General features: G+C 39.6%; 1 protein-coding gene across 1 annotated transcript in view; it reads right to left on the reverse strand.

Annotated features, from left to right (window-relative positions):
* Positions 1–23,251, reverse strand: part of ERICH3 (glutamate rich 3) — a 126,157-nt gene that overhangs the window by 88,789 nt on the left and 14,117 nt on the right. The window contains exons 2-3 of the mRNA XM_013962743.2: positions 4,110–4,203; positions 1,419–1,544 (exon numbers count right to left, since the gene is read on the reverse strand). Of these exons, the coding sequence (XP_013818197.2) occupies positions 1,419–1,544; positions 4,110–4,203 (220 nt within the window). The remainder of the gene's footprint in view (positions 1–1,418; positions 1,545–4,109; positions 4,204–23,251) is intronic.

Genomic DNA, 23,251 nt, shown 5'->3' on the forward strand with positions numbered 1-23,251 from the left:
GAAACTTTAGAAAACCAAAGTTCAAGGATCAAGACTAATATAGAACTTGGTCCCTATTGATTAAGTTTGAAATTATGTACAGGTTAATTTTACACTGTACTATTTTTTCAACATTAGTTGTAGAATTCCAACTAATACTTTTACAAGGAAGTGAATTTGGGAGCCATGAACAATGATTCTATATAATTCATGCACATGATATAAGTCACAAAGTGACTCAGCCATGACTTGGTCGCTCAGTCATATCTGATTCTGCAACCCCACAGACTATAGCCTGCCAGGCTCCTCTGTCCATGTAATTCTCTAGGCAAGAATACTGGAGTGGGTATCCATTCCTTTCACCAGGGGATCTTCCTGACTCAGAGTTTGAACCCTGGTCTCCTACACTGCAGGCAGATTCTTTACTGCCTGAGCCACCAGGGAAGCCCATAAATCACAAAATGAATTCCTAAATGAACAAATCATACACATCTGAAGTGAGCATAACACTTGCTCACTTTAGTAGCAGCATGCTAATAAATATTTTCAGTGACACTACACCCACTCCAGTACTCTTGCCTAGAAAATCCCATGGATGAAGGAGCCTGGCAGGCTATAGTCCATGGGGTCCCTAAGAGTCGGACACGACTGAGCAACTTCACTTCGCTTCACTTCACACTTAGTACTGGTTTACTCTTGAATCTATGGTTACTCATAATTGTATAGTGCACCCACAGGTTGATGGTTTCATGAGCCAAGTTTTCTGATTTACTGCTACTTGGTCAAGCAGAGAAGTGATATGCTTTTCCACAGACATTAAAACGATGTTGATGCTTGAAACTACAAGTTCCATGGAGCAAGGCTAAAATGACTTATTAAGTTAGCTAGATATCCTTCTAAAAATGCCATGTCAGAGTGGAAAAAAAAAGTTGTTGATGCTTGGATTGTGAATCTATGCTGACCAATGTAGCCTAAAGTAGGAGGGACGGCAGATGTTCCAATGCCTGTTCCTTGAAATTTAGCATACGGCTGAGCTTCGGAGCCTTCAAAGAATAACAAATCTGAAATAATTCATGGCAGTGGAATTACTGATATTTAAACAGATGTCACTTTTTTTTTAGCAAATGGAAATTGAGGTACAGATGGTGAGGACTGGTTTTAAAGTAGCCATTATGGACTAAAAATCTACATTTGTTAAGTTAAATATCACAAATTATACAACGATGTCCATATTTTTTCCTAACTGAAATGAAGAAATGCTTACTTTGGTGTCTTGCCTCCTCTCACTAACTAGAGAGATATACAGTATTTCTCAAGTCACCTTGTTTCATTCATTTTTAATGAAATACAGGAAGAATTCCCCCTGCTTCTGGGTACAGAAAGTATTAATTTTCTTACTAGAAAGTATCAGTTGTGAAGGAAATAGTTAATATTTGTACCTCCATATCAAGAACCTTATGGAAAATAGCCTGGGCTAAGCACTCCCGGATATATTTTTGGTGATCCTTCTTCATGATGTTTAGTTTGTATTCCTTTTCAGAAAGTATTCTTCCATTTCTTGTGATCTGTCATAAATAAATAAAACATACATAGAAACACAAAGCAGAGAAATAGATGGACAGTCAGTCAATCAGAAAGAGAAATAGGCAGCATCTTTAAAGCCTAGAGTACAGTACTATGGTTCACTTTTAATGAATGTTTCATAAGGGGGTAAGAAAAGCAAAAGGCGGTCTCATAAACTCATCATTGGGAAAACACATACAGGTGGTACACTTGATGTTTAAAACAAGGTTTTCATTAGTGTAACAATTTTCCCTTGATAGAACCCAGGTGTTCTTTTCATTTCTTTTTTTTTTGAACACATTGGGGAAGAAGGGGGAGTGCTACCTTGAAACAGTGAATAGGAGCAGTGATCACAAGACTGATGATCTCACAGGAAATACTTTGAAGGGCAAAACATGTAAGCTACAGAGGATCTCATCAATTTGTTTTTAAAATAATTGGTTTCATTACTTTGTTTTCACACTGCTTTTCTTCTTCTACACTCCAGCCCAGAATGTAATTTAATTTGCTGTGATTCAGATATTTTCAGATTATATGGTACTACAGATACAAAGTATATCCCAGATGGGTTTCCAGAGACATCATTGCAAGTCCCAGGAGTGATAGTTTCTGATTTTTATTTTATTCCTTCCCAAGTGCTATGGGTATATTTGTTCTATTTTTAATATCTTCCCTAAGCTGAGGATGTTATACTTCCTAGAATGTTCATCTTCTTCCTTTTCCCTTATTTAAATACTGCTCTTCTCTTCACATCTAATTCAAGTCCACCTATTTCTTAACTGATAACTAGGTTTTTAGCACTGTTGTTACAACATATTGGAGTATTGAGATCAACTAGAATTGTGCTACAAGTGATTGGTTATTGATCATCTTTTTCATGAATGCATTTTCTAATGGAAGAAATGGCGTGGTTATAGAAAGTGTGCTTGGAATTGTGAATAAATCAGTTACAGACCTTGAAATGTGTTGTCCATGGGATACCATGTCCTGTTTATCCAATCAGGAAAAATTGTTGAGAACTTCCTGTACTGCCCCTCCCTCAGCAAATAAAGTTGTTATTTCTCCCCAATTAGACTGGAAGCTCCTACAGGGCAGAAGTTCTTAAACTTGAGATGAAGAATCACCTGGAAGACAAGCTAAAAAACACTGATGGGGCCTCCTCCAGTTTCTGACTTAGCAGATCTGGAGTGTTGTTGTTTTGTTGCTGACCCTTTGTAACCGCATGGACTGTGGCCCACCAGCATCCTCTGTCCCTGGGATTTCCCAGGCAAGAATACAGAGTGGGTTGCCATTTCCTTCTCCAGGGGGTCTTCCCTGATCAAACCTGTGCATCCTGCATTAGCAGGTGGATTCTTCACCATCTGAGCCATCAGGGAAGCAGATCTGGAGTGGTGCCCTAACAAGTTCCCAGATGATGTTGAACACTCCCGATTCAGGGACTGCATTTGCACGACTGCTCTAGAGAAAGGGCTGTGTCTTTGCTGTTTGAGTTGCCAGGTATATAATTGGTATTCAATAAGTGCTTGTTAATGATGTTGATAAGAAATACAAAGTCCTTCCCATTTCATAGGAAGCTCACGGACTGTTATCGAAAAATGCAGTGTTAATAGCAACCACAGTAATTACAACAACCATTTCTTCTACATCTCTGATTGTCACAACTCTGAGTGCTGGGTATCATTATCTTCATTATATTTCTTCAACTGAACACTTCGGAGCTGAGAAACTTAAGTGTTTTGCTGAAGATTTTGTCTTGTAAATGGCAGAGCCAGGTTTCAGCCAGGTCTATCTGATAACAAAGCCCCAGGAGACAAAAAGCAAACTCTCTGAGATCTACCCAGACAGAGCGCCAAGCATATAAACAACAATTAGAAATACGCTGCATATCCTTTCAACACCATGGCAACAAGAGTTAAGGAAACTCACTGTGTTTTAAGAAAGTAAACAGCTAAAATCGTTAGTCACACTTTTTATAACCACACACCTTACTTTGAATGGAAAGCTATAGTATTTTTTAAAGGTTTTCACATTATAGACATTTAGAGAAGTGGAAATTTTCTGGAAATGGTAGTTTTGGAGCTAATGAAACACTAATGTATCAATAAACTGTCACATGAATGAAAGAGATTTTTAAAATTTAAAGGAAAATTTTAAACTGTTCATATCTTCCACATCATATTCTGTGATTATTAAAAACAATATTTTTTCCTGAAGACAGTAAAGACTTCTCTATCCTAACTCCCTAATAGTTCCTGGTTTATACAATATGTTCAATAAATATGTGCTGAATAAATGAGTGAATAAACAAATGAAATATGTTGTTGGAAAATAACAGGGATTTTCCTTAATAATTTATAAGTTGCCTTAGCAGCCATCCTGACCTCTCTTCTCATCTTTTGAAAGATAGACTCAAACAGATAAATCAGAGCTTTGGAAAGGAAGTAATTGTTCTAAAATGAGGGAAGGGAAAAGATGTCATTGTTAAGTTCAAAGAGGAAACTAGAAAAGATAGGGAAATATTGGACTTAATGAAACAAGAGGGCAGGTAGAAACAAACCGAATCTTACCAGCCCTGATCTTAAGAGATGCCGCCTTATCCTTGTATTGTTAAAATATCCAGCCAGGTGTTTATCTGTGAGACTATTATATGCAGCAAGTAATCTGGAACAGAAAAAACGAAACCATTAAGGATTTATGAAGCGTTACTTGATAACCAAGGAATACTTGACTCTCATCCCCAAAGTGTGCATTATCTTTCACTCATCCAGCCAACCAGTCATTCGTGTATGTGTTTAAAAAGCAGGTATTAAGCACCTATTGGGGCTTCCCTGGTGGCTCAGATGGTAAAGAATCAGCCAGCAATTTGGAAGACCTGGGTTCAGTTCTTGGGTTGGGAAGATCCCCTGGAGGAGGACATGGCAACTCACTCCAGTCGGAGAAGACTCTTGAGAGTCCCTAGGATAACAAGGAGATCAAACCAGTCCATCCTAAAGGAAATCAGTCCTGAACATTCATTGGAAGGACTGATACAGAAACAGAACCTCCAATACTTTGGCCACCAGATGCAAAGAGCAACTCATTAGAGAAAACCCTGATGCTGGGAAAGATTGAAGGCAGGAGGAGAAGGGGATGACAGAGGATGAGATGATTGGATGGCATCACCGACTCAGTGGACATGAGTTTGAGCAAGCTCTGGGAGATGGTGATGCACAGGGAAACCCAGCGTGCTGTAGTCCATGGGCTCTCAAAAAGTCAGACGCAACTGAGTGACTGAACAACAAGCACCTATTGTTTTCTAGGTTTGATGATAAGAACTGGGAGACAGTTTAATGCCATTTTATCTCACAGACAAGTATGGAAATCAGATGTGAACTATTAAATTGGTTGTGAAAAATCCAATAACAGAAAAATAAAAAATAAAAAAACATGGGGACACAGAGAAGAAGATCAGCAACTCGTCTTGTCAAGAAAGTCTTCTTAGAACTTCCACAGTGGTCCGGTGGTGGGGAGTCCGCCTGCCAGTGGGCCTGATCCCTGGTCCACATGGATCCACACGCCACCAGGCAATTAAGACCTTCCTTAAGAGACTTGTCTTGGGCAGTTGCAAGATGAGTATCTCTCCACACCTGCCCACCAGAATCTTAAAAGCTTATATAGAGGCCTTAACTGGGTTCAGTCATGTACAGGGTCCCAGTGGTCTCAACAACACATTGCTCTCTCAAGTCTGGGGCATACATTCCATGGACAGGGAGAAGGGGATGAGGAGCCTCTGATTACCCAGGTCCAGCTTGAGGTGGTCATATGCTTTCAATAACCTCATTAAATACCTCTGCTAGATTTGAAGACCAGAGTGGTACATTATTTTCGGTATCCTTACTGATGTTATTTATTATGTTGAACACATCTAAATAATGATGTGTTCAACACATGAAGGTACAATTTTGTTTGTGACACATTCTTATTGGCATAAGTTTCTAACTAGCTCAAGCTCAGCCATTTAGAAGTGTTAACTTCCACATATATAGCTCGACAATTTCATTAATTCCACATCCGGAACCAAAAAAAAGAGAAATTCATAGAATTACAGTTGATTTTTAGGATTTTTCACTTGAAAGAGAACAAATTGGTTCCCTGGTCATGTGCTACACCTTGGTAGATAGTCAAAATAAGGGTATAAATCAAAGCTTGAAACTATGTTTTCTAAGTTTTAACCTATCCTTCCTTAACTGTTATCTTACAAAAGCAGGTACACTATACATGTACATATATGCACGAATGTGCACACAAATATATATACATACACATAAATACGACTGTGTGTATAGACATAGGGAGACATAGGGAGTGAAGGGAAACACATAAGTCTAAACACAGCCCTAACATAAAGCTGTCCTAAGAAATGCATACCCTATTATCTGCCATAAAGATTAATAATCTACATGTTTAATGAACAGCTGATCCTTTACTTAAACTTATTCTGAGACCAGAGCAGGGACACATATCATAGACTGAAGTAAATGCCATGAGCAACAATTTTATTTAGCTATTTGCACTGCCTTAATTACATGGAGATGGTATTGGTGACCTTTTCCTGTCTCTTCTCCTTAATGCCCACCTCAGGAAAGTTCCATGCTGTTGAATAGTATGGAAAGTCTGATTTCGTCCACAAAAGAGAGTGAAAAGCATTTACAAAGCTCAGAAGCCAAGGTGCCACATGAGAGTTGCAAATGTATGAACAACTGCGGAAACCATTATTTCACTGGGTTTACGTGAAAAGACAACCTGAGAGCTTCGGTAATGCACACACAAGACCAGCCCTGGGTAATGCTTTGAAACCATCTTTTAAATGAACTGTCTTGGTGTCCTATAGTTCATCAAAGGTTTCCTGTCTCCAAAAGGTCAACGTTGTATCCCTTACCCTTTCTGAATCTCAGAATACCTTTTCAGCAACTCATTTCAGAAAGGTGAGCAGGTGTCTCTCAGTCCTAACAATCATGATTCCACAGTTCACAGATTCTTAAGATAAATCATTAGACTGATATCATATATAGTCTTTTGTCTGTTTTTCAGGCTCACATTTTTTTTTTCGGCTCACATTTTTAAAAATCAATAGTCTTGGAATAACTATGAGTGCTAAAACCCTGATTAAATGTAGCAGGGTCAAAACGTTAAGATAATGTGAACCTCAACTTCCCTATTGACAGTAAAATATCTCATTCTTTTCATTTAGACTTTGAAACATTTTTAATATTTAGGTCTTAATAAGAAAGCTTAGCCAGCTTTGGCACCATCTCATTCTGATTCTGCTCTCAGGCTGCTATTGAATGAGTATGTGTCTGTGAGGCCCCTCCAATCTTACTGAGAAGTGCAACAGATCTAGGCAAGTTGAAATCTTTGTACACATCAGTTTTCCCACCTTCTACTGTTTAGGAAAGATTGAGGGCCCCTGGTAGGGATGCCATGTGTAAAGCATCTCTTTCCGTGACTATGAATAATAACCAGCTGGGTCCCCCCAGGCTCAGTCATTGCTTTTTCAGACAATGCCTTAATTTTTTTTAACTGAAATTTTAGATAAATGAATTGTTTGCTAACAAGAAACTATGCTAGATTATATACAGATTTAGAGAAATGGTTGCTATGGATTGAATGTATGTTTCCCCCCTAAATTCATAGGTTGAAGAACTCCCTAGCAGTCCAGTGGTTAGGACTCTGAGATTCCACTTGCAGGGAGCATTGGTCAGGGATCTGGGATCCCACAGGCCCAGTGGTGCTGCCGAAAAAAAAAGAAAAAAAAATCACAGGTTGAAATCCTATTCCCCCACATGATGGTATTAGGAGGGGGGCCCTTTGGGAGGTGGCTAGGTCATGAGGGTGAGCGCTTATGAATGAGATTAATACTGTATAAAAGAGGCCCCAGAGAGCTCCCGTGACCCTTCCACCACATGAGGACACAGCAAAATGGCCATCCACAAACCAGGAAGTGAGTTTTCACCAGACACTAAATCAGCTAGTGCCTTGATCTTGAATTTACCAACCTCCAGAATTGCGAGAAACAAATTTCTGTGGTTTATGCTGTCATAATACCAGTTTATGGTATTCTGTACAACAGACTGAACAGAGACAGCAAATAATGCAAACATTTCCACAGTCAACATATAAACGTCACCCTCATTGTGACCATCAAGCCCCCTTCACAGGGAGAGGGTAGCAATCCCATGGCTCAGTCACAGCCATGATCTGTCTCATCCTTTCCACTGTTTCTCTTCACAGGTCTTGGTATGATTTGCAGCTTCCTTTTGCATGTATTCAATTACAAGATTTACAATTACAGCCACACTTAGATTTAGTAGAGCTCTTCCGATCTTTCTGCCTTTGTTCTCTCCACTCACTGCCACTGTTCCTCCTCCCCAACACACACACACATTGCTTCCTTGCACCCAGCACAACCCTGGACCAGATGAGGTCACCTCGCCTGGGCTGGGATTGCACTGCGTCTTGAACATTCCATTCTCTTGTAAGTTACTGTCGGCATCCATCAAAGCTGGACTTCCTGGTCACCCACATCGGCCCTGTGATCCTCTCCTGCTCCTATCCATAAGATCAACAGCTGTGTTGGTCACAGTGACCACCTGGCTACTGTGACCACATCACTCACATGCCATGCTGTTTACACAGAGGCCCATAACTAACTGGCCAAACCAGTCTGTCGGCTTCCTTACATGATGGACAAGACTCTGTACACAACCCCAGTACACTGGATGGAGAACGACCCACTTTCTGGCTCAATGTACTGGGAAAACTGTCCCCCAGGAAACAAAGCAACTCTACAATGGTTCCTGTTTCCCCCCCTTCAGTCTGCACCTCCCCATTCCTGTGATGCCTGAGTATTAAGGAGCAGCTGCTGAGTCACAGGGAGAGCGGCCTTCCCAGCTGCAGCCTTTCAACATTTGACCCTTCAGCCGTTGACTTCTGCCTCCCACCATGTAGATGATATAATAAGGGCTCTGAACTAAAAAGGTCAGTTCTTATCAATCCCTCCATCTGCCCTTAGAGAGTCTATCCCATAGAAACCCAGACTAAAAGGAAAGTCACGATAATATGCATCACAGATCATTTACTGAGCATTGACTATTTTCAGGGCATTCTGTACAGCCCCAGGGACCCGGAGATGGCACAGACACTGTACTCATGGAGCTCCAATGGGGGGCTATGCATGTACATAGGTGTGTGTGTTTGTTTGTGTGTGTGTGTGTGTGTGTGTGTGTGCGCGCACGCTTGATTTCTTCCCATGTCATAGGCTAATTCTTTCACAAATAGTTACTGAGTGTCCCCATGTCAGACACCATGCCCTCAGCTGGGGAAGGAGCGTGGAATCTCTGTCCCATTCTACAGATTACACTTTCACATACATAGGCCCACTTGTCTGCTTCCAGGCCTCTGGAATGTGAGCAGTATCTGTTACAGCTCTTCCATCTTCCTAAAATGGAAAAGCTCCAAAACAGGATTATTGCTTAAGGTGAGTCAGTCCAAAGAAAACATAACGAGAGTAAGGTATCCTGGACCACACTGATAGAGGGATCTCTTGAACTCCAACACCTACTCCCAGCATGCCAGTCCCCACAATGTCTACTTCTGCAGAGGAAGGGATGTAGGGAGGGAGAGGGATATAGTGGTGAAGACTGAAGCTTCAGTCCCATCTGGTTTTACCATTCCTGGCTCCACAGCTGGGAGCACATGACTTAACCTCCCCATGCCTTGATGATTCTGCCTTGCACAAAACACTCAAACAGTCACACAATTCAGTCAAGTTCTTTGCTACTTTACAACAAGGATCACCTTTCCTTCAGTTTCCAATGACATATTCCTCATTTCTGTCTGAGACTCCATCAGAATGGCCATTACCATCCGTATTTCTACCAGTGTTCTCTACTGTGATGTGTTGTGTAGGAAGACGGATGCTTCCTCTCCTGCTCCCTTTTCTTTGAGTCCTCATGAGAATCACCTTTAAAAGCCCCTTCAGGAGAAAATATTTTCACACCATATGTTTCTGATAAGGGGTTAATATCAAAATTATATAAAGAATTCATACAACTCAATAGCAAAAGCAAAAAATAGAAAACACAAAACACAGATTAGAAAATGGGAAAAACACCTGAATAGATATTTTTCCAAAGATTTATAAATGGTCAACAGGAACATGAAGAGGTGCTCAGCATCATTAGCCACCAGGGAAATGCAAATCAAAAACACACTGAAATATTATCTCACACCTGTTAAAATGATTATTATCAAAAAGACAAGAGATAACATGTTTTGCCAAGGATGTGGAGCAAAGGAAATCTGTGTGCACTGTTGGTGGGAATTAAAATTGGTGCGGCCACTGTGGAAAACAGTATGGAGGTTTCTCAAAAAATTAAAAAATAGAACTCCCATATGATCCAGAATCCCACACTTGGGTACATATATAGAGGAAATAAAAATCACTATCTCAAAAAGGGATCTGTACTTCCATGTTCACTTGGAGCATTATTCATAATAAACAAGACATGGAAACAAGTATCCATCAATAGAAAAATGGATAAAGAAAATGTAATACACCCACACACACTTGAATATTTTCAACCATAAAAAAATGAGAAAATCCTGTCATTTATGACACAAATGGACCTTGAAGATAGTCAAATGAAATAAGCCAGAATGTGAAAAAGAAACACTGCATCATCTCACTTATATATGGAATCTAAAAAATCCAAACATAGAAACACAACAGAAGGGTGACTGCCAGGGACTCAGGGGTGGGAGAAATGGAAGAGATTGATTAAAGGCACAAACTTCTGATTATAAGGTAAATAAGTTCTGGGAATCTAACACACAGCATGGTGACCTAGCATGGTTATGCACAAAATCCTTCAAGCTAGGCTTCAGCAGTATATTAACCAAGAAATTCCAGATGTACAAGCTGGGTTTCGAAGAGGCAGAGAAACCAGAGATCAAATTGCCAACATTTTTTGGATCATGGAAAAAGCAAGGGAGTTCCAGAAAAACATCTGCTTCATTGACTATACTAAAGCCTCTGACTGTGTGGATCACAATAAACTATGGAAAATTCTTAAAGAGATGGCAATATCAGATCATCTTACCTTTCTTCTGAGAAAACTGTATGCGTGCCAAGAAGCAACAGTTAGAACGGGACATGAAACAACTGGGTCAAAATTGGGAAAAGAGTCTAACAGTATTGTATATTGTCACTCTGCTTATTTAATTTATATGCAGAGTACATCATGCAAAATGCTGGGCTGGATGATGCACAAGCTGGAATCAAGATTGCCAGGAGTATTTATAGCACAGAAATTGGCAAACACTGCAAGTCAAGTCTCTTTTTTTCTTTCTGAAAAGCCAGTTTATCAGCACACCACTGACTAAATTTAAAAATAAGTAGCATGATATATAACATGGGATAAATAAAATGATTAATTATATGAGCAAAAATATAGAAATATGTTTCATATACTTTTAATCCAGAAATTGATCTTTTGTATTTACTATTTGACCAAGTGGCCTCATATTCCTATTCAACTTTCTCCTACCCCTAACAACAATAACAAAAAAACATAAGGACTCCAACAAATACACTGACATTTTTCAGCAGCATTTCAATCAGGAAATTTTATGCAAGATGTCTCTTTACATTGCTGCAAATGGAAAGATTCAACTCATCTACCAATCTGGAAAAACTGATTACATCATTGTATGCTCAACAGAATCAAGTGAGACTTAGGTGAATGAGCGCAGTTTTATTATAAGGATGAGAAGCCTAATCAAGAAGTGCTTTGCATTTCAGAGGTCACTAAATCTGCAATTTGTAGAGTTTGATGGTGTCCAAGGGGGGCCTATATCAAATCTCCACTACCAAAGCAGGCTTTCAGCCAGATAAAATGTTTCCTCAACTCACATACCAAGCGCTTATACTGGAAAAGCAAGTTAAACAAACCACAGGATATTATGGCTTGATTGCCTTCATGTTACAGTTCATGAAGAATGGAGCACAGTGCACCAATCTAAATGTCTCTCTTTCTGTCCATCAGAAAAAAATTTGCAAGAATCCACTGAACTCCCACTGCATGAAGAAACTCATCACACTCAAGCCAGCCAACCAAATCAAAGATTTTGAGTCACAGTAAGAGTCTTAGCCAAGAAAGCTAATAATATCTAGATGGAAACAACTCCCGCAAATAAAATATTTGAAGGCAGCACTAATAACTAGAAAAAGCTTTTTATCGTTAAAAATTGCAAATTTGTTATTTAAGAATAGGAAATTCAAGAAATATGTGACCTGACCCCTTAACTCTTAAGAGGTGCAATGATTTTCCTGCAATTACTTAAGGCAAATGCATTTATAACACTTCCTGCCCAAAGTAAATTTAATGAGATTTAAAAAAAAAGGAAAAGGCTTGAGGTCAAGTAATAACTCTACCCCTTAAAAGATGTCTGGCCCTGGAGAATTCAATCTTCTTCCCTTTATGATTATTGTCACCATGAAGTAAAATGCTGTGACTGCTTCCTGAAGGAGATGATCTATGCTTATGGGTCTGGAAGCAGACTTACCTGGAGCCCTTCCCAGGTCGTGCTAGTGGTCAAGAACCCACCTGCCAATGCAGAAGACATAAGAGACACGGGCTTGAACCCTGGGTCAGGAAGACCCTCTGGAGGAGGGCATGGCATCCCACTCCAGCATTTCTTGCCTGGAAAACCCCATGGACAGAGGAGCCTGACAGGCGATAGTCCATAGGGTTGCAAAGAGTCAGACATGACTGAAGTGACTTAGTACAGCATATTACATCACTGGATTACAGAAATTCATATGTGAAAAGGTCTAGTCAACTCCCTCATTTTATATTTAGGAAACTGAGGTTCCAAAAGTGGGCGTGATTCATTAGTACACTCAGATCCATGTCCTCACAAAGAAAATGCAGAATGTCTCAGGAGTTCCCACAAAATTGTTCCTATCCCTTTCCTACGGTCTTTGTCTTGCCTTCCACCAGAATTTCTTTCATCCATGTTTAATCACTCCATTTAGATTCTTACAAGATTCTTCCCTGCACACTTCTCATCTGTTGTAGTATAGAGCCAGGTCCACTGTAAATACCTATCCAAAACTGGCTGAATGAATGGTCAATCAGTTAATAGAAATCAAATATATTAGTCCAATTTATCAATGTATAACCTTTAAGAAATCATGTGGAAGAATCATAACATTTCTTCTGCTTCAGGGTAAGAACAGAAAACAATCTACAACAAAAGAGATTGAAGAGCATGTTTTACATGCTCTTTTTAAATGCAGAATGCTCAGTGTGGATGAGCACACATCGCTGACAGTGTTAGTGTTGTTGTTTTGGTTTTGTCAAATAAGTGCCTTTGTGGTGTGCTTCAAAGTTACATTAGAAAAGTTCCCAGGGAGGCAAGGAAGAAAAACCTTTTGAGGAAACTTGAAGAAAGACCAGGACAGAAGAGCAATTGACATAAGGGTCAATTATTTTCCAACCCTTTATAAGAAAACTCTGCCAACTAAAATTAAACCATGAGTTTCTGCTGCCTGCCCCTTTATAGAGGGTGATTGGACTAATATCATATAAATGATTTTGTATTACATTCTTCATTTTTTATTTGCATCCAAATCTGCCGTACTTCAGCAATTATGCTAAATATTGATTAACAATCTCTCAGTTTATTCTAATTAGGCATCCAGATGTGATCCATCAAGTTATTTTATTTATGGCCTTAATATTAATAGTGTGGAGTGACTAGTAAAAACAAAGCTAGTTTCCAAACTATGCTGACTGCTGGCAAGATAGTTTTTGCAGTGTTCACAGATGAGGCAAGAGAAAAACAGGTCATGGGGAGTCAGCAGGGCTGAGACACACTAAGGTTGCTAATTGTCTATAAGAACTGACTTGAGCCACCAAGCTCTTCTCTGGAGACTTAAGAATTTTTTATCTTTTAATAACAAAACAATTGTGGCCACTTCAAAAATATTCGTTAATAGAAGAATAATATCCAAACTAAGGGAGAAGACTAGGCTGTTTGGAGGAAAGGTGACCAACAGGAAAGTTCTAGAAACCAATAATTTTTATCACTAGCATTTATTAATCATTTCCTTTTTTGTAGTACACAGTAAATTCTCTATGTTAGTTGTTGTTGCTTAGTCACTCTTTGTGACCCTATGGACGGTACCCTCCAGGTTCCTCTGTCCATGGGATGATCCAGGCAAGAATCCTGGAGTAAGTTGCCATGTCTTCCTCCAGGGGATCTTCCAGACCCAGGGATCTAACCCACATCTCCTGTGTCTCCGGTATTGGCAGGTAAATTCTTTACCACCGAGCCATCTGGGAAGCCCAAACTCTCTATATAACACGCACTGTATATTTTAACTCTCAAAATAATCCTGCAAAGTACTATTATCCTCCCTCTTCATAGATGAATAAACTGAGATGTAGAGTAGTTATTATAGACAATTAGCTCACAACTGGAGAAGGCAATGGCAATGCACTCCAGTATTCTTGCCTGGAAAATCCCATGGACGGAGGAGCCTGGTAGGCTGCAGTCCATGAGGTCACTAGGAGTCGGACACGACTGAGCGACTTCCCTTTCACTTTTCACTTTCATGCATTGGAGAAGGAAATGGCAACCCACTCCAGTGTTCTTGCCTGGAGAACCCCACGGCTGGGGGAGCCTAGTGGGCTGCTGTCTTTGGGGTCGCACAGGGTCGGACACGACTGAAGCGACTTGGCAGCAGTAGCAGCAGCAGCAGCTCACAACTAGTTAAAAAGCATATTCTGAAATCAAACAAGGGGCTGTTGTGTTTTAATCACTAAACTGAACTGTGCTCTATGAGGTACAACTGCCCCACGGAGCTCAGCCTGGAGAAGGAAAGGCATGTAGGGTGTCAGTAAGTGAACTCAGTCAGCCTGTAAAAGGTGCTAAGAAGGCAGGACTGTGACAGGTGATGAGTGAAAGTTCAGGGAGGATATGTTAGCTCAGTAAAAAGAAAATTGTTTAAAAATCAAAGGAAGGGCCTGTAAGATGGTGTGCCCCACACTCCCTGGACTGGATGGTTTTGTGATGGCAGTGAAGAGTTTTAACAGGGAAACGGTACGACCAGATTACCCTAACCTTCCTTTTAACACCAAATTCTTCCTGTTGTATCTTGAGGAGGCAGAGTACAGTAGGTAGTGGAGAGTCTGACCTCTCTAGTCTGGTTTCTTGAGTTTGAACCTTACTAAACTAGCATTCAGAGGCAAGGGTTACAGTACAGTTCAGTTCAGTCCCTCAATTGTGTCTGACTCTTTGCAACCCCATGGACTGCAGCACACCAAGCTTCCCTGTCCATCAGCCGCTCTCAGAGCTTGCTCAAACTCATGTCCATCAAGTGGCGATGCCATCGAACCATCTCATCCTCTGCCATCCCCTTCTCCTGCCTTCAATCTTTCCCAGACCAGTGTCTTTTCCAATGAGTCAATTCTTCACATGAGGTAGCCAAAGTATTGGAGCTTCAGCTTCAGCATCAGTCCTTCCAATGAATGAATATTCAGGACTGATTTCCTTTAGGATTGACTGGTTGGATCTCCTTGCAGTCCAAAGGACTCTCAAGAGTCTTTTCCAACACCACAGGCAATGGTTAAATAATGGAAATAGTAATAGTATTATTTCAGAAACTCAGAGCATCAGATCGTTCAATCTTTACATAGCATTTACCCAGTACATAGAAAATGCTCAATGAATGTTAGAAGTTACCAATGGTTATACTTATCCCCTCTCATCATCACTTTAAACCCAAACTGAAATAATACTACATGGGTTAAATCTAATTACGCCTTAAAAACTTCCAACATGAGTACTTTGTTCCCATATTTAACTTTCCCCATTGGCAGGAACAGCTTCCTTGGTGGCTCAGATGATAAAGAATCTGCCTGCAATGCAGGAGACCTGGGTTCAATCCCTGTGTCAGAAAGATCCCCTGGAGAAGGGAATGGGTACTAGCCACTCCAGGATTCTTTCCTGGAGAATCCCATGGACAGAGGAGCCTGGCAGGCTACAGATCATGGGGTTGCAAAGAGTCAGACACGATTGAGTGACTAAGTACACATGTACATTGGCAGGAAAATCCTTAAGGAGGCTATGCTCAAAATCTACTTATCCCTATTTGTTCCTCAAAAAGTGACTAATCGCTATCCTCTCAGGAATGGGGTCCATAAATCTAAACAGTATTTTTTTGAAGTGAGAAAGCCAGAGTCCTTAATTGTCCTTTTTCTGTATTAAAACTCCATGAGAGCATTAACTTTGTCCTACTCACTAGGACCTAGTGCTCTGGTTACAGGGTACAATGGAAACTAAAAATATTTTTGAATATTTGAATATACAAATATTTTTGCTTTTTGTACTCTTGCCTGGAAAATCCCATGGACAGAGGAGCTTGGTAGGCTGCAGTCCATGGGGTCGCTACTAGTTGGACACGACTGAGCGACTTCACTTTCACTTTCATGCGTTGGAGAAGGAAATGGCCACCCACTCCAGTGTTCTTGCCTAGAGAATCCCAGGGATGGGGGAGCCTGGTGGGCTGCTGTCTATGGGGTCACACAGAGTCGGACATGACTGAAGTGACTTAGCAGCAGCAGCAGCAGTACCTCTTCAAATTCTTTCTAGTTGTAAATACCCATTTTGAGTTAAGAAGTCATAGAACTAGTATTTTAGAGAGGAAGGATCTGAAAACCCTTCATGTTATTCCATTTGTATAAAAACCAGAAACCCAAGTCAAAGAAGTAAATTTCAAGAGTGGGGAATATTTTCTGAAATCCAGTATGGAGGTAATTGTCTCCTCTATTTCATTAATATCCTATTTGCTTTAATCCACTGATTCAAGTTAGGATACAAAGTATTGCAAGCAGTATATTGCCACTCCTTGATGTCATAAATGAATACATTTGGGAAGCCTCCTTTTCCCCTTAATCTGAAATTGTCTATGTAACTCTTATTCAAATTACCTATTCAAATTCACAAAAGAATATTGAACTTTGATTCTATTGGCTTCTGGATGTCCATATTTTCCAAAGCTGGTTGTATGTTTGCACTTAATATTCAGCCCCTCTGCTAGGTCAGTGATAATCACGGTAGACAGCTCTAGGCATGGGACCAACCAATCAGTGAGCAATCAACTGACATCTGTGGGTATGTCCCACCCACAAGCCATGTGCACTTGGCCAACAACAACAAAAAAAATGCTATGTTTTCTAATGTACTTTTAAGAATATCGCATGAGGGAAAAAACTAAAACTGTACTAAAGAATTTCTGCAAAACTTCTGTTGTTTAAGTCAGTTTCACAAGGGCTGGGTTTCTTTTTAAAATGTCATGCTATTTCTAATCATTTTCAAGACCATGTCACCAGTGGGTTGGCCACTCACCTCCACCATCTGGAAACAGAAATATCCAGTTTAAGTCTTATATTGCTACTTTTGCTTTTTGAGTTTTGACAAGTTGTTTAATCACAAGTATCCTCAGTTTCCTCATCTGTAAAAGGGGGGAAATTATAGTGCCTCATCCATAGAACTTAAAGATTAAACTTTGAAAGGTCACAAGGTTAAAGATTAAATAAGATCGTGCCAATAAAGCACTTAGTACAGGGCATGGCATCATTTGCTGCTGTAGTGTTTAGCAATGTTTTATTCTGAAAGGAACCACATATACACCTCTGCTCAGGTAGGGGTAAACACTCCATGCTTTGTGATCACAGAGGAGGTACATCAAGAGTTGAGAGTAGAGGGACAATTCAAAAACACAGGAATGAAATGAAGTCTGAGCCAGTAGAAGGAAGTCTAATAAATGCCAGGCTATGTGAAGAGAGGGTGAAGGAATTCACATCAAGACTGTTATAGGAAGAGGGAATCTATGCAAAAGCTCAGGGATGAGAGAGCACCCCGTTCCCAGACTTTACCCTGTAGTCCTGCCAGGTTCTCCTGCCCCAGATGGAGCTTCCATTTCCACATCCATTGCATACACACACACACACACACACACACACACACACACACACACACACACACACACACACTCTTCCAGAGCCTCCATGGGAAGCATGGAGGATTTCACTATTTCAAAGGCCAGAGGATAAAACTGAGTGGAGGCTGGTTAGTACACCTCTGAGGTTCATAGAGTTTTATGCAACAGGGTGCTTATTAGGTAATAGGCCGGGGCTGTTGAAAGGTTACAAGGGATCTTTGAGGTCTTTGCCCTCAAACTACTTAAAATCCAACTGAGGAAATACAAGCGTACCTCAGAAATATTGCAGATTTGGTTTCAAATCACTGCAATAAGGTGGCTATTGCAATAAAGTAAGTATTATAATAAAGTGAGCTACATGATTTTTTTCCTTTCCTGGTGCATAAAGAAGTTACGTTTATAACCTGTATTCTATTAAGTATACAACAGCATTATATTAAAAACACCTTTATTAAAAATATTTTATTGCTAAAATATGCTAACCATAGTCTGAGTCTTCAGAGAGTAATCTTTTTGCTATTCAAGGGTCTTGCCTTGATCTTGATGTTGACTGCAAGGTGGTGGCTGTGGCAATGTCTTAAAATAAGCCAACAATGAAGTTTGCTGGATCAATTGACTTTTTGCTGAAAAATTTCTCTGTAGCATGTAATGCTGTTTGACAGTATTCTTTGCTCATCCATAAGATACAACTCCTCAGCCATCAACATTTTACCATGAGATTTCAGCAATTCAGTCGCCTCTTCAGGCCACACTTCTAATCCCAGTTCTCTTGCTATTTTCACATCTGCAGTGACTTTCTCAAGAAGTCTCGAACACTTCAAAGTCATCTACAAGGGTTGGAATCAACTTCTTTCAAGCTTCTGTAAATGTTGGTATTTTGACTCTTCCCATGAATCACAAATATTTGTAATGACATCTAGAGTAGTGAATACTTTCCAGAAGGTTTTCAATTTATTTTGCCCAGACCCATCAGAAGAATCATTATCTATGGCAGTTATAGCCTTGCAAAATATGTTTCTTAAATAATATGACAAAACTGAAATTACTATTTGGTCCATGGGCTTCAGAAAGTATGTTATATTAGCAGGCATAACAGCATTAATCTTATACATCTCTATTAGAGCTCTTGGGTGACCAGGTACATTGACAATGAGCAGTCATATTTTGAAAGGAATCTTTTTTTTCTAAGTAGTAGATATCAACAGTGAGCTTAAAATATTCAGTAAAACATGTTGTCAAAGATGTGCTGTCATCCAGGCTTTGATGTCCCATTAATAGAGCAGACATAAAGTAGATTTCACATAATTCTTAAGGACTTACAGTTCAGTTCAGTCGCTCAGTCATGTCTGACTCTTTGAGACCCCATGAATTGCAGCACGCCAGGCCTCCCTGTCCATCACCAACTCCCGGAGTTCACTCAGACTCACATCCATCGAGTCAGTGATGCCATCCAGCCATCTCATCCTCTGTCGTCCCCTTCTCCTCCTGCTCCCAATCCCTCCCAGCATCAGGGTCTTTTCCAATGAGTCAACTCTTCGCATGAGGTGGCCAAAGTATTGGAGTTTCAGCTTTAGCATCATTCCTTCCAAAGAAATCCCAGGGCTGATCTCCTTCAGAATGGACTGGTTGGATCTCCTTGCAGTCCAAGGGACTCTCAAGAATCTTCTCCAACACCACAGTTCAAAAGCATCAATTCTTCAGTGCTCAGCCTTCTTCACCGCCCAACTCTCACATCCGTACATGACCAGTGGACAAACCATAGCCTTGACTAGACGGACCTTAGTCAGCAAAGTAATGCCTCTGCTTTTGAATATGCTATCTAGGTTGGTCATAACTTTTCTTCCAAGGAGTAAGCGTCTTTTAATTTCATGGCTTTAGGATTCTCTGAATGGTAAATAAGCGTTAACTTCAGCTTAAAGTCACCAGCTGCATTAGCCACTAACAAGAGAATCAGCCTGTCCTTTAAAATCAAGCATAGACTTCTTCTCTCTACCTATGAAAGCTCTAGATGGCATTTTCTCCCCATATAAGCCTGTTTTTATCTACACTGAAAATCTGTCATTTGATGTAGCCACCTTTATTAGTTATCTTTGCTGGATTTTCTTGATAACTTATTGCAGTTTCTACAATAGCACTTACCACTTCACTGTGCACCTTTATGTTACAAAGATGGCTTCTTAAAGCTCATGAACCAATTTCTGCTGTAATAGCTTCAAACTTTTCAACAGCTTCCTCACCTCTACCAGCCTTCATAAAAGTGAAGAAAGTTAGGGCCTTGCTCGGGGTTAGGCTTTGGTTTCGGGAAATATAGCTGGCTTGATCTTCTATGCAGATCTCTATACCGCAGTAACACTGTTTTGTTTTCTTATCATTCATGTGTTCACTGGAGTTGCACTTTTCATTTCCTTTGAGAACTTGTCCTTTGCATTCACAACTTAACTAACTGTTCGGTGTAAGAGGTCTAGCTCTTAGCCCATCTTGGCTTTTGACTTGCCTTTTTCACTAAGCTTAATAATTTCTAGCTTTTGAGAGATATATGACTCTTCCTTTCACTAGACCACTTAGAGGCTATTGTAAGGTTATTAATTGGCCTAATTTCAATATTGTTGTATCTCAGGGAATAAGGAGGCACAAGGAGACGGAGAGAGATAAGCGACCTTCTGGTTGCCAGAACAGTCAGAACACACACAACAGTCATCAATTAGGTTTGCCGTCTTAATATGGGCCAGTTCATGGAGCCCCAAAACAAGTACAGTAGTAATAGCAAAGATCACAGACCATAGAAACAAATTTAAGAATGAAAAATTTGAGACATTGCAAGAATTACCAAAATGTGATGCAGAGACATGTAGTAAGCAAATGCTTTGTGGGGGGGGGAAAATGGTGCCAATAAACTGTTCCATGAAGGGTTGCCACAAACCTTCGATATCCTTGAAATGTGATAAAGTGAAACACAATAAAATGAGATATGCCTGCAATGGAAGGACAGTCTGGTGTGCTATAATCATAATAGCTTATTGTATTTGGCCTATATGATCTCATTTAATCTTCAAAATACCCTATGCTCCAGATTTTTAACCCCATTTCACAAATAAGTGAACTATGCCCACATAGGATGAGTATCCCAGGAGAACTGAAATCAAAACTGGGTCTTGAATGACAAGTCAATTGTTGAGGGAGAAAATAAATGTAAATGGGTGATGACAAGGGCAGAAATGCTGTCCAGACTCATCCAAGAAAGGAAAACATTATATGCAAAATGTCCCAAAGAGATAGGACACAAATCCCCAGTACTCAGGTTGAAACTTGCTACATATTTACCATAGAATTAATGCAATCAAAGAGTGTTGAATTCTACAGTATTAGTAAATCATCAGCTAAGTCAGTTACATATTATATGTCAAACAGGCTTCAGTGGGTTGTCTTGGCTTAGAAGTCCGGTCATTGTCTATATTTGACCTTGGAATATAACCTCTTATAGATGCAAAGAGCTCCTTAAAAAAAAAGGAAAAAGAAAATTAAAAAATAGCCACTAATGAGGGCAAAACCAATAAAGTTACCAAGCATGTTGGGTGGGAAAGGCTAATTAATCAACCTCTTTAAAGATTGTCTCATTCCTCTAAAATGTAATTCTTATGTGCAGTAGTGAGGTTTAAAATAGTAAGGACATCCGGCCAAAGGTTAAAGAGGTTGACTAAGTCTTAAATGATCAATCACTTTTTAAAAAGTACTTATAAAATTCACCAGTCCTTCCAGCATTTGTCAATGTCGATGTAATGACGCAGGTTTCTGAGTTTGTCCTTAGTTCTTGAATTAGATAAGAAAACTAAGCATTCTGGAGAAGTAAAAATGCTCTGGGTCAGAGTTTCCATTTTATAAAAATTCTCAGTTGTCCAGATCATGGTTTCTTTAAAAGGGCAGTTTCATTTTCAAGGTTATGAATAGGTGGATCAGTGCTAATTTTCATTGTAAAGATCCATGAATTTAAAAACAGGTTACCATTTAAAATAAAGTAGTTTAACTGAACAAGAAAGTTATTTATGGACTAGAAATACATTCATCTTCCCTCTCAGTTAGTTTAGTCTATTTCTACTTATTTTGAGCTGTATATTTACGTATTTTTGGTTGATGTACTTCAAGAATGAAATTTTAAGGATTTGATAATTAATCTTATAATAATCATTTCATAATATATACATATATAAAATCATCATCATTGTTCACCTTAAACTTATACGGCTTTATTTGTCAGTTATATCTCAACAGAGCTTGAAAAATAAAACCAGAGGAAAAAACAAACAGAGAAAAATACATATGCAGCATATGCTTTGCACAAAGATCAAAGTAAATACATAGCAGCTGCCATTCATTGAGTCTGTAACATGTGCCAACATTCCTGCAAGGGAGGTATTTATATTTACCCCATTTTTTGAAAGAGGAAAGTGAGACACAAAGGAAATTGACTTTCTTGAGTTCACATAAGGCACAACTGAGATTCAAACTTCCATCTTCCTGACTCCAAACATGCTCCTCTTTCTACTGTGGCATGCTTATTTCTGATTTTTTTTAAATGAAACATTGAGTTTCCTCTTGGAATATCATTTCTTTTCATTTAGAGAAATACAAAAAAATAAGGACAGTTTTCACACACTTCTAATCCTGCAGATACTTCAAACCTTTGCTTGTTTTCCCTTTTAAGTGTTCCAGCTTTCTGCCCACACTCCCCAGAACAATTTCTTAATGTTCTTCAGTCCCACACCCCAGGTTCCTTCTTGAGCTGCCCTGCTCCCTGTCACTTGGGATCCCTGGGACTTTGGGATCAGTTCTTCCTCCTTGCTCTTGTATTTGGCCCTGAAACCAGACTTCTTCCCTTCTGAGTCAATATCCTCACTAAGAACTGGAACCTCAAACCCCTCTCTACAGACTGTAGCCTGAGATTAGCCTTACCCACTCCTTAAACCTACTTCCAATTCTGGAAGATACCAGCCAGGGTCAAAGCTCTCAGTCTCAAGTCTGATTGAGGGGGAAGGAGAGTTTTTATAAGAAAGAATTTAACAGTGATAACCTTATGTAAATCCCTACGAATTGTGGTGAAAAAGTCATTTGCTGGCATTTAGAGACAGAGAGCCTAATTTCAAGGAGAAAAAGCACTGAAACTCACCTTTAAAAAGATTTTGGAGATGAACAGAGATAAATCAGAAATTAATTTCTTACTTAGAATTGAAGGCAAAGATCTTTCAGTTAAGAAAGGAAATCCTAGTGCACACACTTGGTATCATATCCAAGGTTCTAAAACCTGAGCAAAAGAGAGTCTTGAAAGAGACAGAAACAAATTTGAAGTATCAACTTCTCAGGTAAGCCAGATTTTGCTTGGTTTTACAGCACCTTTGCCGGCTCCTAAGAGTTTGTGAACTAAATAAACAAACAATGTTGTCTTCTTTCACTTATTCAAAGTCACAACTGGCTACTCTTACCCTGGCAATGATGATCGTACTTATAATACTGATTCTAGAGAATACTTTTTACTTTTTAAAAATATGTCCAGGTATCTTTTCTCCCCTCTTTCAAAACTCTTCCCCCAAATTTAATCTCTCTAGCATACCCTGTCCAATTAATCCAACTCTACATCTGGCTCAGGACTTGGGTATGGTAGTTCTC

Source organism: Capra hircus, chromosome 3 (assembly GCF_001704415.2).
Source record: "Capra hircus breed San Clemente chromosome 3, ASM170441v1, whole genome shotgun sequence".
In the NCBI taxonomy this organism is placed as follows: Eukaryota; Metazoa; Chordata; class Mammalia; order Artiodactyla; family Bovidae; genus Capra; species Capra hircus.